The sequence below is a fragment of the Pseudophryne corroboree genome, chromosome 4 (genome assembly GCF_028390025.1).
Source record: "Pseudophryne corroboree isolate aPseCor3 chromosome 4, aPseCor3.hap2, whole genome shotgun sequence".
NCBI classification, from domain to species: domain Eukaryota; kingdom Metazoa; phylum Chordata; class Amphibia; order Anura; family Myobatrachidae; genus Pseudophryne; species Pseudophryne corroboree.
In genome coordinates, this window is record NC_086447.1 from 839,305,749 (window position 1) to 839,321,918 (window position 16,170).

The 16,170-nt window shown below is 47.9% G+C and overlaps 1 protein-coding gene across 1 annotated transcript in view; it reads left to right on the forward strand.

The window, feature by feature from the left end:
- Positions 1 to 16,170, forward strand: part of TMX4 (thioredoxin related transmembrane protein 4) — a 144,439-nt gene that overhangs the window by 85,521 nt on the left and 42,748 nt on the right. Inside the window, exon 2 of the mRNA XM_063918583.1 lies at positions 2,945 to 3,060. Coding sequence (XP_063774653.1) covers positions 2,945 to 3,060 — 116 coding nt within the window. The remainder of the gene's footprint in view (positions 1 to 2,944; positions 3,061 to 16,170) is intronic.

Consider the following 16,170-nt stretch of genomic DNA (forward strand, 5'->3'; position numbering starts at 1 on the left):
ATCATGGAAAATCTGACTCTGTTTGTCCTCTATGATCCCAAGAAAATTGGGTGTCCTGTTTCTAAGCAGTCGATTTCTCGCTGGATCAGGTTCACCATCCAGCATGCCTATTCTACGGCAGGATAGCCGTGTCCAAAATCGGTTAAGGCCCACTCTCTACTCGTAAAGTGGGTTCTTTCTGGGCGGCTACCCGGGGTGTCTCGGCCTTACAGCTTTGCCGAGCAGCTACTTGGTCAGGTTCGAACACGTTTGCTAAGTTCGATACTTTGGCCTCTGATGACCTCAAGTTTGGTCAAGCAGTTCTGCAGGAGCCTGCGCGCTCTCCCTCCCGTTCTGGGAGCTTTGGTACATCCCCATGGTACTAATATGCAGCAACCTTACTCGACTTCCACAGTCCCTCCTGGGTTGTCTCCACATGGCAGCACATAGGTTTGGTCACACCTCCCTTTTCTCTTGTGTGGGCGGATCCCTTAAGCCCCACACAGAATACATGGTTCACTATCGCCATCTAGCTTGATATTGCCACAATATACTGTATATAGAGGGCAGTGGAATAAGATGAACCATTTTTTACTTTGTTATCCTCTAGGAAAGTGATAAGACAGAAGTAAAGTTAAAACCTCTACCTCTATTTCAGGATGTCTCCTGTTAATTGAAATTATGAGACTGCATCTATGACAAATAGCTGTAAAATTATGACTTCCTAAAGTATGACTTCTCAAAAAATAAAAAAAATAAAAAATGTGGTTTTGTGGCTCAATAGCCAGATTCTCCTGAAAAATCTTGTATAGCCACCATGGGGGATATCCAATTATCCCCGGTAAAACATTGGGGTAAATTTACTAAGATGGGAGTTCTATTTAAGATGGGATGTTGCCCATAGCAACCAATCAGATTCCAGGTATTATCTTCTAGAAGGTGCTAGATAAATGAGAAGTATAATCTGATTGGTTGCTATGGGCAACATCCCATCTTAAATAGAACTCCCATATTAGTAAATTTACCCCATTGGGTCCGGAAAACGGCTGTTTTTCATACTTTTTTCCGCCGTTTCTTCGATTTAATTTTTTTTTTTTTACAGGCTGTCCAAAATGGATCGCCTGTAAAAAAAAAAAAAGAAAAAAAAAAAGGCTGATCTCCTGAAAACACACAGGTTCAGTGAAACCTGTGTGTGTTCGGATGAAACAAATGGGGCTGTTTCCGGGGATGTTGCTTCGCCTGCCTGAGGCAGGTGAAACAAAATCCCAGATAATTCGGGTCTCGTGCCTGCTTATCGGGACTAATTAGATAGCCCCCGGCAGGATAATTAGCCCCAGTAAAAATTGGATATCCCCCTAACTTTGAAAAAAGTTGTCTAGCTTAGTAATTAAGGCTAATCTTTAGTTAATGATTCACGTTTTATAAACGATGTAGACAAAAGTGATTTGGACCACGTCACCTCCTTCCAGAGCAAGTGAAATGGTGTGCCCCTGCAGCTAGACGGAGTCCAGATCTTAATCACATTGAGAACCTCTAGGACGAACTGGAGCGACTGGTACGTTGTAGACTGACTTGACCTTCTTCGTTGTCGCAGTTGGTCACTGTATTTAAGGTGGAATGGCAAAACATTCATCCTGCTGTTGTCCAGAAACTTGTGGACAGTCTGCCAAGGAGAGTGTCTGCAATTATAACTGCCTGTGGTGTGCCTACAAAGTACTGACGTCAATAAAATCTCGATCTATTTGCGGTCAGGGTCCAATCACTTTTGTCTACATAGGGGTATATAGAATTGAGAGACAAATCCATTCCGACATGCAGTTGTCGGAATGGATCCGACAACCCATATTCAATGGACTGGCAAATCTGACTGTCGGATTTGGCCGTACACAGGGTCCTGTGCTGCCGCAGCTGTCAGCGGCTGCGGATGCGCTGACAGCAGCGGCCGGGGTGCAGATGGTGGCGGCCGGCGCGGGGATTAACGGCAGGGGGAGTGAGCGGGGCGGCGGCAGGGGGAGCTGAGATAGGCGGCCGGCGGGAGGAGCTGGCTGCGTGGGGACATGTCTGTGGCGGCGGTGGGAGGCGCCGGCCTGGCACCTCTCTCCCTGCAGCGCCTCCCACCGCCGCCACAGACATGTCCCTCCGCAGCCAGCTCCTCCCGCCGGCCGCCGATCTCAGCTCCCTCAGCCGCCCGCAGCACCGCTCGTCTCCTCACCTCAATCCGACTTGTTTTCAAGTTGGATTGAGTTTGTCGGAAAGGGGGCCAAAACCTGTCGGATTTGGCCCCATTTCCGACAGAAGCACGTGGATCAGCGGCTATTGCGCCGATCCACGTGTTTTCTGACAAGTCGTGAATTCCTGACTTTTCGGGAAAAATCAGCCCCTATTGAATAGGTCGGAACCCCTTCCGACCTATTTCTGTCGGAAGCTGCTGTCTTTCCGACAAGACGTCAGCTTTCCGACAGTTATTGAAGATATATATATGTAAGATATATATTTTTAGACCTGGATACATTTGCTTTGACATAAATCATTCTACTTAACATGTAGAAAATCTACTTTGACAAGCAGAAATCCTATGAAAGGTTACCACTTTATCATGTGCATCTCTCCATCACAGCCAGAAACGACTGGTGCTTCCTAAATTTATGGTCACATGACAACGAAACGTGGGTCAACTTACACACTGGCTCATCTTACCCAACTTGATGGATATTTTTTTTATATATTGTTTATGTTAAATAAATACTGATCTTCCAGTGGGTTTCTGGTCATGGCCATCTTTCCTCTTGGGCTTTTCCTTCCCTCACTTCTACCATCATCTCCTCACCACTGCCTGTTTTTGTACTTCCTAAGGCGCTGCGCACCTTGTAGCACCATATAAATAAAGGATGATGTAATAGAAAGGTAATCTGCAAATGTATTGTATTCTTTGATGTATAATAATATATATATTTTTGTATTTCAGCTATGCTCCCTGGTGTCCGGCATGTCAGCAATTTCAGTCAGAGTGGGAGAGTTTTGCAAAACAAGGTTCAGCCCTCAATATCAATGTGGCAAAAGTGGATGTTACTGAAGAACCAGGTACAGATATAGTAGTACATGTATAATCTGCTCACATCTGTACTTATATAAGAGTAAATCCATAGAAAGAGCAGTTGACAAAACCATGTTTCACTGCAGTGGGGTAAAATGTAAAATGTGCAGTTATATATACAGGTGGGAGTTGTCTTGCATTTGTGCGCTACGTATAAAAGCCGCCCATGTTTACCCAACATGACTAAAATACTAAATGCATTTCCACCATTTACATCACAACCAGAGGCGGTTTATAAGAGAGGGGGTGCCCTGTGCAGGCTCCGATTGGGCCCCCTCCTCTCCAGCAGTGCACCATATTCTGACATTGTGCCAGAGTCTACTGTGCATGGGCATGTCTCCAAGTAAATGGAGTGCATGCCTAGAAAATTTCTACAGCTCTGCAGCTAAAGTCAGGCCGACGCAGCGGTATGTATAATTATATGGGTGTGTGGGCCCCCCTGGACTCAATGGACCTTGCACCCATTTATAGGTACACCAGTGATCACACCATGGTTTTACCCAGGTGCATCCTTTGTCTGTAAGTCTGTTAGGTTCTATTTCTCCAGAATCCATAAGGGATATTTGGGAATCTAGTACGATGGGATACAGACTGGGTCCAAAGGAGCCAGTGCACTTTAAATTTCTTCACTGGGTGCGCTGGCTCCTCCCCTCTCCCCTCTCCCAGGCAATTTAGAAAAAAGTGCCCTCGGGAGAGGATGCACATCTCTGAGCTCCAGAGAGTTTTCTTCAATTTCTTTTTAATGTTTGTTATTTTCGGTATGCTGTTTGGGTGAGACGGTCACCGGCCCTGCGAGGTGTAGAGCCGCTTCCCCGCTGAGGGGTTGTTGTTCAGCGAGGCACTGCGCCTTGGCTGTCACAATCGCAGCACGCCGCACACCCCTAACACTGCCTGAAGGTGACGTCTGTGGGGAGTACAAACTGGGGGCCCCGCTAGGGGGTTCCCACAGGTTCAAAGTGCGGCTGACCGCGCGCGGCGTACGGGTCCCTCCTCGGGGGCTCCTGCTAGGGTCCCCCGTGTAGACTGGCCGACAATCGCTTGAACTAGCACTTGGGTGATGTTTTTAAGCAAACAGGAAACATTGCCAGTGTAAATAATCACTGTAGATCCGGCGCCATTGGAGGGGGCGGAGCTACCCCAGAGCGGGCCCAGAGACATTTTGGCGCCTTCCTCTGCTTAATGAAGCCACAGACAGCACACACAGCGCTTCCTGCCTTACTAGACACACTAGAAAACTGCTACAGGGTGTAGCAAAGGGGGAGAGCCGCTATTGTACACTATCTGGGTCCTCTACAGGACAGACATTATTAGTGTTTACCTGATATATAGTTAGCTGTCAGCCTCACTAGGGCTGTGCAACTAGGGGTGTACTGGTGTCCTTCTCTCTGTGTGTCTCCTCTCACATACAGTAAGGGCAGGCTTGAGATATATTACTCTCTTTGTGTATGTTATTGTGCTTGCTGTGAAACATGGGTAAACACAAGCTGTGCAGTGTATGTCACACTAGATTCTCTCCAGTATCATCTGGTTCTGTTTCTGTTGAACAATGCAGCCAATCTTCACAAATAAGTGAAGCGGCTGGAGGAGAGGGTCCAGAGCCCGCATGGCTAGGGTCTCTGAAAAATATGATGTCTGATATGTCATCCCAGCTCACTTCTAATGTTCAGAAAACTCAGCTACTACAACAGGCTGTTGCATATTTAGCTGCTAGGGCAGATGTTACACAGCCCCCCTCTCATGCAGGACCACAAAAGCGTGGTTTGCCTGCTCTACTATATACTATCTGACACAGATGAGGATATACAGGAGGATGGGGAGGACTTGGACCCCGTTAGTGGGGATACCGATTCTGCTCAGGGTATTGAACCCCTAATTCTGGCTATATGGGACGTGTTAAAGCTCCCTCTAGAGGACACTGCGTTTTTCTTTACACAAAACACAAGCCTAATGTCACTTTCCCTGATTCTGCAAAGTTAGATGACCTATTCAAGTTGGTTTGGAAAAATCCGGACAAAAAATTCCAAGTGTCAAAAATGTTTTTGCGCACTTTCCCATTTGCTCCTGAAGGGTGGAAATTTTGGGAGGAACCCCCGGGGGTTGATGTATCAGTCTCTCGACAGTCCAGAAAGGTGGTGGTGCTGCCTGCCCCGGGCTCCTTTACCATAAAGGAAAATAGAAGCTACACTCAAATCTATTTACATGGCAGCAGGTGTATCGCAAAGGCCGGTCATTGCGGGTTGCTGTATGACCCATGCCATTCATTCATGGGCCACTCAAATTCATGAGGGCCTCTCCGGGGCTATGCCCCTGGTCACTATGGTGACCCTCCTAAAGCACATTCAGGACACTACACGCATCCTCTGTGTTTCCCTCAAGGAGATGGGGAACATGAATGCTAAGATCTCTGCCATGGCAGTGTCGGCGCGCAGGGCCTTGTTGCGTCAGTGGATAGCGGATGCGGAATCCAAACGCAGTGTGGGATCCCTCCCCTTTTCAGGGGAATGGCTCTTTGGGGTTGAATTGGATACATAGATTTCCAAAGTTACGGCTGGGAAATTCACGTTTCTCCCCTCTGGGTCCCCGCCGGCGAGACGCTTCTACCCGGGGCCATATCTATCTAAGGCCAGTGGTGCCTCCAATGCGACTAGAGGCACCAGAGGTAAGTCCAGAAAGCCTGCAAGCACCAGCTCTCAGGAACAGACCACCAGTTCTGCTTCCACTAAGGCCTCAGCATGTCTGTGCGCACCCACCCTGAGGGGATCTCGAGGTAGGAGCTCGACTGCGTCACTTCAGCCGCGTCTGGGATCCCTGGGTCAGGGATCTCGTTTCTCAAGGCTACAAGCTGGAGTTCGACAGTGCTCCTCCACAACGATTTTTCAAATCCAGCTTACCAGCTTTGGAAGATATGCAGGTTACGTTGCAACAGGCCATCCTAGAGTTGGTCCAGTCCCACGTCATTGTTCCAGTACCAATACCACAATGAGGCAAGGGTTATTACTCCAACCTGTTTGTGGTACTGAAACCGGACGTATGGTAAGGCCCATTTTGAATCTAAAGTCCTTGAATCCTTACCTGAAGGTGTTCAAGTTCAAAATGGAATCCTTGCGAGCAGTGATTGCGGGCCTGGAAGAACAGGAATTCATGGTTTCCTTGGATATCAAGGACGCCTACCTACATAATCCGATTTGGCCTCATCAGGCTTACCTGAGGTTTTCCCTGCTGGACATTCACCATCAATTCCAGGCACTGCCCTTCGGCCTGTCCACAGCTCCAAGGGTGTTCACAAAGGTGATGGCGGAGATGATGTTCCAGCTCCGGGTCCAGGGATTCAAGACCTTGAAAAAGCTGCTCCAGCAGTGAAACGCGTTGTTGACAAGTCTGGGACTCTTAAATCTTTGACACAAGCCTGCTGTCCAGTGATTGGGAACTGCGGTCCTATTGGGACACTTTCTGACAAGCCATTGTGAAAGACCTTGCCACGGTCCACCCTGCAGCAGAGTACCATCATGGAAAAATACAGCCAGTAAGAGGATCTCCATTGCTACACAGGAGTGCTAACCTATTGGAGGACTCAAATGGAACTGGTAATCTCTGGCTTAATACAATTTCCCTAGGAAGCAGGCCTTCATATGAATTTTCCCAGCTAAACAGATCAGTTTTTACTGAAATATTTATTTTTCAGCAGTGTTGCTCCTTGCCCCACATCTATTGGTGTTTTTTATATATTTTTTCTTTTTCCTGTTGCAACAGTACATTTATATATAATTTCTAAATGTATGTCATATATATGACTAGCACTATTTATGTGTAATAAACATTGAATGTTTTTATCTTTAGAGCTGAATTATTTTATTCTTGTTGTTCTATTGTAAGGGTCTGACTAGCCCTTTATATTCAGCAGCTTGAAGTCTTACAGCACATGTCAGCGCCAATCCTACCTTGGTAGTATTTTCCTTACTATCCAACAGGCCTATGTGTCGGCAGCCTTACCGGTTCCACAGTCTCTGAAGGCCCACTCTACTAGATCAGTGGGCTCTTCCTGGGCGGCTGCCCGTGGAGTCTCAACCTTGCAACTATGCCGAGCTGCTACCTGGTTGGGGAAAAACACCTTTGTGAAGCTCTACAAATTTGATGCCTTGCCCAAAGAGGATACCAAGTTTGGGCAGGCGATGCTGCAGCAGTCTCTGCACGTTCCTGCCCGTTCTGGAAGCTTTGGGACGTCCCCATCGTACTAGATTGCCCAATATCCCTTATGGATGCTAGAGAAAATAGGATTTTAATTACCTACTGGAAAACCCTTTTCTCGTAGTCCATAAGGAATATTGGGCACCTGCCTCAGTGCGTTGACTTTTCTGCAGGTTCTCTTTTATGTGGTTACCTGTTCAGCTGTTGTAGTTTCCAGCCATTGCTGGTCGTTGAATGTTAATTGTGTGCTGGTATATAAATATCACCACTCTTTGTTGTCATGTTTCCTTCTCTCACATATGTCCTTTCTCCTTTGGGCACATTTTTACCTATAACTGCCTGTGGGAGGGGGCATAGAGGGGAGGAGCTAGCACACCCAGTGAAGAAATTTTAAAGTGCACTGGCTCCTTTGGACCCCATCTATACCCCATCTAGATTCCCCAACATAGATTCCACCGTCTATACCCCAACTAGATTCCCCAATATCCCTTATGGACTACGAGAACAGGATTTACCGGTAGGTAATTAAATTCCTATTTTTTGTTCCCATTTGTGTATTGTTTCTGGCCAGCATCCGAATACAAATTTCATTTCGTAATGTTTCTTTAAATTGTCCTAATAGTTTATTGTTAAAATGCAAACACATAAAGCTGCTTTTCCAAGATATCGCATACCCTTGGATGGAGGGCTGTGGGATGAAACCAGACACTACCCTGAAGAAGTTCATGTTAACATGGGGTGAACATCCAAACTCCACACAGATAGGGTGCTGGTCTAAGTGACAGAGAAAGCATATGGCCACCATTCCCAGCCCTAGACTATAAACTTTGGAGAAGACTCATAGAGCATCTATACTTAACAACGCTGATGTGGTTGCTTGGGAGCCAGTTACTATCATGTATTGAAAAGTGATGTGGCACAAGGGACCTGTCTTTCTTCTGCCACAGTTTGGAGAGTGACAGAAAACGTCCGAGTGATTTCTGAGGGTTTTAACACCATTGTCCACATAACAACGGATATGGGACTCTGGGTCGACAGTGTCTAGGTCGACACTTTAAATGGTCGACATAAAAAAATGTCGACATTAAATTTTTTAAAAGTTTTTGTGTGTGTGTGTGTGTCGTTTTTGCCGTCAAGTGACCGGGAACCCCAATTAGTGCACCGCGTCCCCTTGCTGCGCTCGGCACAGGTTACCGTTCCCAATCGTAGTCCATGTGGATCATAAAGTATGAAAAGGTCCCCCCAAAAATGTGAAAAACTCATGTCGACCTTTTTGCATGTCGACCTTGTCCACGACGACCTAATGGCCGTGTCAACCTATTTCTAGTGTCGACCTAGACACTGTCGATCCCACTGGGTGTCGACCTAATTGGTGTCGACCCAGAGGCCGTATACCATAACAACATAGTATTAAATGCGCCCAATGGTTGTTTATATTTATGAAATTCTGTGAGCTCTGTCACATATTCTGATTGTGGCATTCATCTAATATAACCCAGGGACTTGCAGTTTCCATAGCAGCACTGTGTGTAATGAAAGGTAGAGAATTAGTGATTTTATTTGAAAAACGATATCTACAAAAACATATTTCAGGGAAACCTTCTGTGATTTAACCTTTTTAAAAAACGATTTTTCCGTGGGTGATATAAAACATACTTTAACAATGTTAATTGAGGCGATTATATACATCTTATATTGCATTTCATAAAAGCCTTTCCGTTTTTATATATTTTTATATATTTATGTTGATGAATGAAACATACGGTCAGGAAAAAACAAAGTGGTGTTGCTTATTGATTCATTATTATTATTTTTATTATTCCAGTGTGCCTTTAGTAATTATGCAAAACAGTGAACAATACCTTATCAGATTTTAATGTTTTTAGGCCAGTTACATTATGATATCAGCCCATTATATTTGTCATGCCTTATGTGTACTCAACTTGGAATTTCCATATATTGGGCCTAATTCAAGTTTGATCGCAAAATCTTGCTCCTATGGGCATGTGCAGTGCAGGTGGGGCAGATGTAACGTGCAGAGAGGGTTAGATTTGGGTGGGGTGTATTCAAACTGAAATCTAAACTGCAGTGTAAAAATAAAGCAGCCAGTATTTACCCTGCACAGAAACAATATAACCCACCCAAATCTAATGCTCTTTGCACATGTTATATCGGGTGTAGTATGTTATGCCGGCGGTCGGGCTCCCTGCGGCCAGCATACCGGCGCCGAATACCCGACCGCCGGCGTACTGACAGCTGCGCAAATGAGCCCCTTGCGGGCATGGTGGCGCACCATATTATATATTCTCCCTCCAGGGAGGGTCGTGGACCCCCAAGAGGGAGAACAGCTGCCGGTATGGTGGTCGTCGGGAGCCTGGCCGCTGGCAAACTGAAGACCACCTGTTATATCTTCCCCACCTGCAGTGCAAATGGTTTTGCCCATTTGCTAACATTTGCTGCTGCGATTAGATCTGAATTGGGCCCATTGTCTCGTTCAGTGATAATAACATTATGTCCACTCCAGCTCTGATAAACCATCAGTAGAATATAGAATCTATATAACAGTTGGTCCATTAGGAAGTGATTTCCCTTTTTACTTATGTTTGCAGAGTATTCTATTGGGACTCCGGAGGTGTGGATGGTAATGACATGCACAAACCCTTAACAATTAGTGTTCCGCCAATACTCGTTATTTTTTCACATGCAGAGTACATCTGCAATAGTCTACCTGCCCATTAAAAGCACTTAAAGGATTGTTAATGGCAGTAAACAGTTTTTGCTGTAATAGCTGTTAAAAACAAGGAGTGCATTTATCCAGATTAGTGCAATCCTCTAACAGCTTCAATACAAACAGATTTTTAAAAACCAGCGCCCCCCAACTCAATAGTGCCGACACAGAAGCTAAGGTGATCCCAACCACCCGGATTAAACTCAAGACAATAACACAAATGTAAGCAACTGTGCGCACCCGCTTGGTATATAATCAGGAAATCGTTTGTGTAAAAATATCTGAAGTTTATACGTCACACAGTCCTGAGAACACTAGTTCCTTTTTACTGAGAACTATAGTGTTATAATCCAAATTCAGTCCCGTCTCACAAACTGGGCTCAATGTCCGTTCTTTGGCTCATTTATTCAGATTCTCTCCTTCCTCCTGGTGGGAGAGCTCATCGCCCATATACTAAGAGAGATAATATATGTGTCTAGCGCTGTCTAAATAGGATAAAAGCACCAACTTTTATGTCCCCTAACCCCCCCGTTTTGCCCCCTAGTTACTTGAGGGAGCTTGGAGGTCTGGGCCAGCGTCTCTGCAGCACTGTGAAGAGAAAATGGCGCTGGTGAGCAGTGTGCGACTAAGCCCCGCCCCTTCCCGGCGCGCTGTAGCCCGCTCAATTTGAAATTTATTATACTGAAGGGGGTATTCTATAAGGTGCCTGGGCACCGTATATTCGTTTTGCCAGTCCTCTGACCCCAGTAACTGCTGCCCAGGGCACTCCCCCCCAGCGCCCTGCACCCTGTGAGTGCCGTTGGTGAAGTGTGTGTGGGAGCAAGGAGCGCAGCGCTACCGCTGCGCTGTACCGTTACTGAAGTCTTCTGCCGTCTGAAGTCTTCGGTTCTTCTAATACTCACCCGGCTTCTTTCTTCTGGCTTCTGTGAGGGGGGTGACGGCGCGGCTCCGGGAACAAGCAGCTAGGCGAACCAAGTGATCGAACCCTCTGCAGCTAATGGTGTCCAGTAGCCTAAGAAGCAGAGCCTTTAACTAAGAAGAAGTAGGCCTGACTTCTCTCCCCTCAGTCCCACGATGCAGGGAGCCTGTAGCCAGCAGGTCTCCCTGAAAATAAAAAACCTAACAAAAGTCTTTTTAGAGAACCTGAGTAGAGGTCCCCTAGTGTGTGTCCAGTCACTCCTGGGCACAAAGTCTAACTGAGGTCTGGGGGAGGGGCATAGAGGGAGGAGCCAGTTCACACCCAGTCAGTCTTTTTAGTGTGCCCAAGCTCCTGCGGATCCCGTCTATACCCCATGGTCCTTTTGGAGTCCCCAGCATCCTCTACGGACTAGGAGAAAAGGATTTACCGGTAGGTATTAAAATCCTATTTCTCTGACGTCCTAGTGGATGCTGGGAACTCCGTAAGGACCATGGGGAATAGCGGCTCCGCAGGAGACTGGGCACAAAAGTAAAGCTTTAGGACTACCTGGTGTGCACTGGCTCCTCCCCCTATGACCCTCCTCCAAGCCTCAGTTAGATTTTTGTGCCCGACCGAGCAGGGTGCAATCTAGGGGGCTCTCCTGAGCTTCTTAGAAAAAGTTAGTTTTAGGTTTCTTATTTTCAGTGAGACCTGCTGGCAACAGGCTCACTGCATCGAGGGACTAAGGGGAGAAGAAGCGAACCTGCCTGCTTGCAGCCAGCTTGGGCTTCTTAGGCTACTGGACACCATTAGCTCCAGAGGGACCGAACACAGGCCCAGCCTCGGAGTCCGGTCCCAGAGCCGCGCCGCCGGCCCCCTTACAGAGCCAGAAGCAAGAAGAGGTCCGGAAAATCGGCGGCAGAAGACATCAGTCTTCAACAAGGTAGCGCACAGCACTGCAGCTGTGCGCCATTGCTCCTCAGGCACACTTCACACTCCGGTCACTGAGGGTGCAGGGCGCTAGGGGGGGGCGCCCTGAGCAGCAATAAAAACACCTTGGCTGGCGAAAATACATCACATATAACCCCCAGGGCTATATGGATGTATTTTAACCCCTGCCAGAATATAGCAAAACGCGGGAGAAAAGTCCGCCGAGAAGGGGGCGGAGCCTATCTCCTCAGCACACGGGCGCCATTTTCCCTCAGCTCCGCTGGAAGGACGTCTCCCTGACTCTCCCCTGCAGTCCTGCACTACAGAAAAGGGTAAAAAAGAGAGGGGGGGGCACTAATTTGGCGCAGTTTGATAATATCAGCAGCTATAAGGGGAAAACACATTATATAGTTGTATCCCTATATATATATATATAGCGCTCTGGTGTGTGCTGGCATACTCTCCCTCTGTCTCCCCAAAGGGCTAGTGGGGTCCTGTCCTCTATCAGAGCATTCCCTGTGTGTGTGCTGTGTGTCGGTACGATTGTGTCGACATGTTTGAGGAGGAAAATGATGTGGAGGCGGAGCAATTGCCTGCAATAGAGATGTCACCCCCTAGGGAGTCGACACCTGAGTGGATGGGCTTATGGAAGGAATTACGTGACAGTGTCAGCTCTTTACAAAAGACGGTTGATGACATGAGGCAGCCGGCTACTCAGCTTGTGCCTGTCCAGGCGTCTCAAAGGCCATCAGGGGCTCTAAAACGCCCGCTACCTCAGATGGCAGACACAGACGCCGACACGGATACTGACTCCAGTGTCGACGAGGAAGAGACGAATGTGACTTCCAGTAGGGCCACACGTTACATGATTGAGGCAATGAAAAATGTTTTACATATTTCTGATAATACAAGTACCACTAAAAAGGGTATTATGTTTGGTGAGAAAAAACTGCCTGTAGTTTTTCCTGCATCTGAGGAATTAAATGAAGTGTGTGATGAAGCGTGGGCTTCCCCCGATAAAAAACTGATAATTCCTAAAAGGTTATTGGCATCATACCCTTTCCCGCCAGAGGATAGGGCACGTTGGGAAACACCCCCTAGGGTGGATAAAGCGCTCACACGCTTGTCTAAACAGGTGGCACTACCCTCTCCTGAGACGGCCGCCCTTAAGGAACCTGCTGACAGAAAGCAGGAGAATATCCTAAAATGTATATACACTCACACGGGAGTTATACTGCGACCAGCAATCGCCTCTGCATGGATGTGCAGTGCTGGGGTGGCTTGGTCGGATTCCCTGACGGACAATATTGATACCCTAGACAGGGACAGTATATTACTGACTATAGAGCATTTAAAAGATGCATTTCTATATATGCGTGATGCACAGAGGGATATCTGCCGACTGGCATCAAGAGTAAGTGCGCTGTCCATTTCTGCCAGAAGAGGGTTATGGACGCGGCAGTGGTCAGGTGATGCGGATTCCAAAAGGCATATGGAAGTATTGCCTTATAAAGGGGAGGAGTTATTTGGGGTAGGTCTATCAGACCTAGTGGCCACGGCAACTGCTGGGAAATCCACATTTTTACCCCAGGTAGCCTCTCAACATAAGAAGACGCCGTATTATCAGGCGCAATCCTTTCGGCCCCATAAGGGCAAGCGAGCAAAAGGCTCCTCATTTCTGCCCCGTGGCAGAGGGAGAGGGAAAAGGCTGCAGCAAGCAGCCAGTTCCCAGGAACAGAAGCCCTCTCCCGCCTCTGCCAAGTCCTCAGCATGACGCTGGGGCTTTACAAGCGGACTCAGGCACGGTGGGGGCCCGTCTCAAGAATTTCAGCGCGCAGTGGGCTCACTCACAAGTGGACCCCTGGATCCTTCAGGTGGTATCTCAGGGATACAAATTGGAATTCGAGACGTCTCCCCCTCGCCGTTTCCTAAAGTCTGCTTTACCGACGTCTCCCTCCGACAGGGAGGCGGTATTGGAAGCCATTCACAAGCTGTATTCCCAGCAGGTGATAATCAGGGTACCCCTCCTGCAACAGGGAAAGGGGTATTATTCCACGCTGTTTGTGGTACCGAAGCCGGACGGCTCGGTGAGACCTATTTTAAATCTAAAATCCTTGAACACTTACATACAGAGGTTCAAATTCAAGATGGAGTCACTCAGAGCAGTGATTGCGAACCTGGAAGAAGGGGATTATATGGTGTCTCTGGACATCAAGGATGCTTACCTCCATGTCCCAATTTACCCTTCTCACCAAGGGTACCTCAGGTTTGTGGTACAGAACTGTCACTATCAGTTTCAGACGCTGCCGTTTGGATTGTCCACGGCACCCCCGGGTCTTTACCAAAGTAATGGCCGAAATGATGATACTCCTTCGAAGGAAGGGAGTTTTAGTTATCCCTTACTTGGACGATCTCCTGATAAGGGCAAGATCCAGGGAACAGTTGGAAGTCGGGGTAGCACTATCTCAGGTAGTGTTGCGGCAGCACGGTTGGATTCTCAATATTCCAAAATCGCAGCTGATCCCGACGACGCGTCTTCTATTCCTAGGGATGATCCTGGACACAGTCCAGAAAAAGGTGTTTCTCCCGGAGGAGAAAGCCAGGGAGTTATCCGAGCTAGTCAGAAACCTCCTAAAACCAGGCCAAGTCTCAGTGCATCAATGCACAAGGGTCCTGGGAAAAATGGTGGCTTCCTACGAAGCAATCCCATTCGGCAGATTCCACGCAAGAACCTTCCAGTGGGACCTGCTGGACAAATGGTCCGGATCGCATCTTCAGATGCATCAGCGGATAACCCTGTCACCAAAGACAAGGGTGTCTCTCCTGTGGTGGTTACAGAGTGCTCATCTTCTAGAGGGCCGCAGATTCGGCATTCAGGACTGGGTCCTGGTGACCACGGATGCCAGCCTGCGAGGCTGGGGAGCAGTCACACAGGGAAGGAATTTCCAGGGCTTGTGGTCAAGCCTGGAGACATCACTTCACATAAATATCCTGGAGCTAAGGGCCATTTACAATGCTCTAAGCCTAGCAAGACCGCTGCTTCAAGGTCAGCCGGTGCTGATCCAGTCAGACAACATCACGGCAGTCGCCCACGTAAACAGACAGGGCGGCACAAGAAGCAGGAGGGCAATGGCAGAAGCTGCAAGGATTCTTCGCTGGGCGGAAAATCATGTGATAGCACTGTCAGCAGTATTCATTCCGGGAGTGGACAACTGGGAAGCAGACTTCCTCAGCAGGCACGACCTCCACCCGGGAGAGTGGGGACTTCACCCAGAAGTCTTCCACATGATTGTGAACCGTTGGGAAAAACCAAAGGTGGACATGATGGCGTCCCGCCTCAACAAAAAACTAGACAGGTATTGCGCCAGGTCAAGGGACCCTCAGGCAATAGCTGTGGACGCTCTGGTAACGCCGTGGGTGTACCAGTCAGTGTATGTGTTCCCTCCTCTGCCTCTCATACCCAAGGTACTGAGAATTATAAGACGGAGAGGAGTAAGAACTATACTCGTGGCTCCGGATTGGCCAAGAGGGACTTGGTACCCGGAACTTCAAGAGATGCTCACAGAGGACCCGTGGCCTCTGCCTCTAAGAAGGGACCTGCTCCAGCAAGGACCCTGTCTGTTCCAAGACTTACCGCGGCTGCGTTTGACGGCATGGCGGTTGAACGCCGGATCCTGAAGGAAAAAGGCATTCCGGATGAAGTCATCCCTACCCTGATCAAAGCCAGGAAGGATGTAACCGCAAAGCATTATCATCGCATTTGGCGTAAATATGTTGCGTGGTGCGAGGCCAGGAAGGCCCCTACAGAGGAATTTCAACTGGGTCGATTCCTGCATTTCCTGCAAACAGGAGTGTCTGGGCCTAAAATTGGGGTCCATTAAGGTTCAAATTTCGGCCCTGTCGATTTTCTTCCAGAAAGAACTGGCTTCAGTTCCTGAAGTTCAGACGTTTGTCAAGGGGGTACTGCATATACAGCCTCCTTTTGTGCCTCCAGTGGCACCTTGGGATCTCAATGTAGTTTTGGGGTTCCTAAAATCACATTGGTTTGAACCACTCACCACTGTGGACTTAAAATATCTCACATGGAAAGTGGTAATGCTGTTGGCCTTGGCTTCGGCCAGGCGTGTGTCAGAATTGGCGGCTTTATCCTATAAAAGCCCTTACCTGATTTTTCATACGGACAGGGCAGAATTGAGGACTCGTCCTCAATTTCTCCCTAAAGTGGTTTCAGCGTTTCACCTGAACCAGCCTATTGTGGTACCTGCGGCTACTAGGGACTTGGAGGACTCCAAGTTGCTGGACGTAGTCAGGGCCCTGAAAATATATGTTTCCAGGACGGCTGGAGTCAGAAAATCT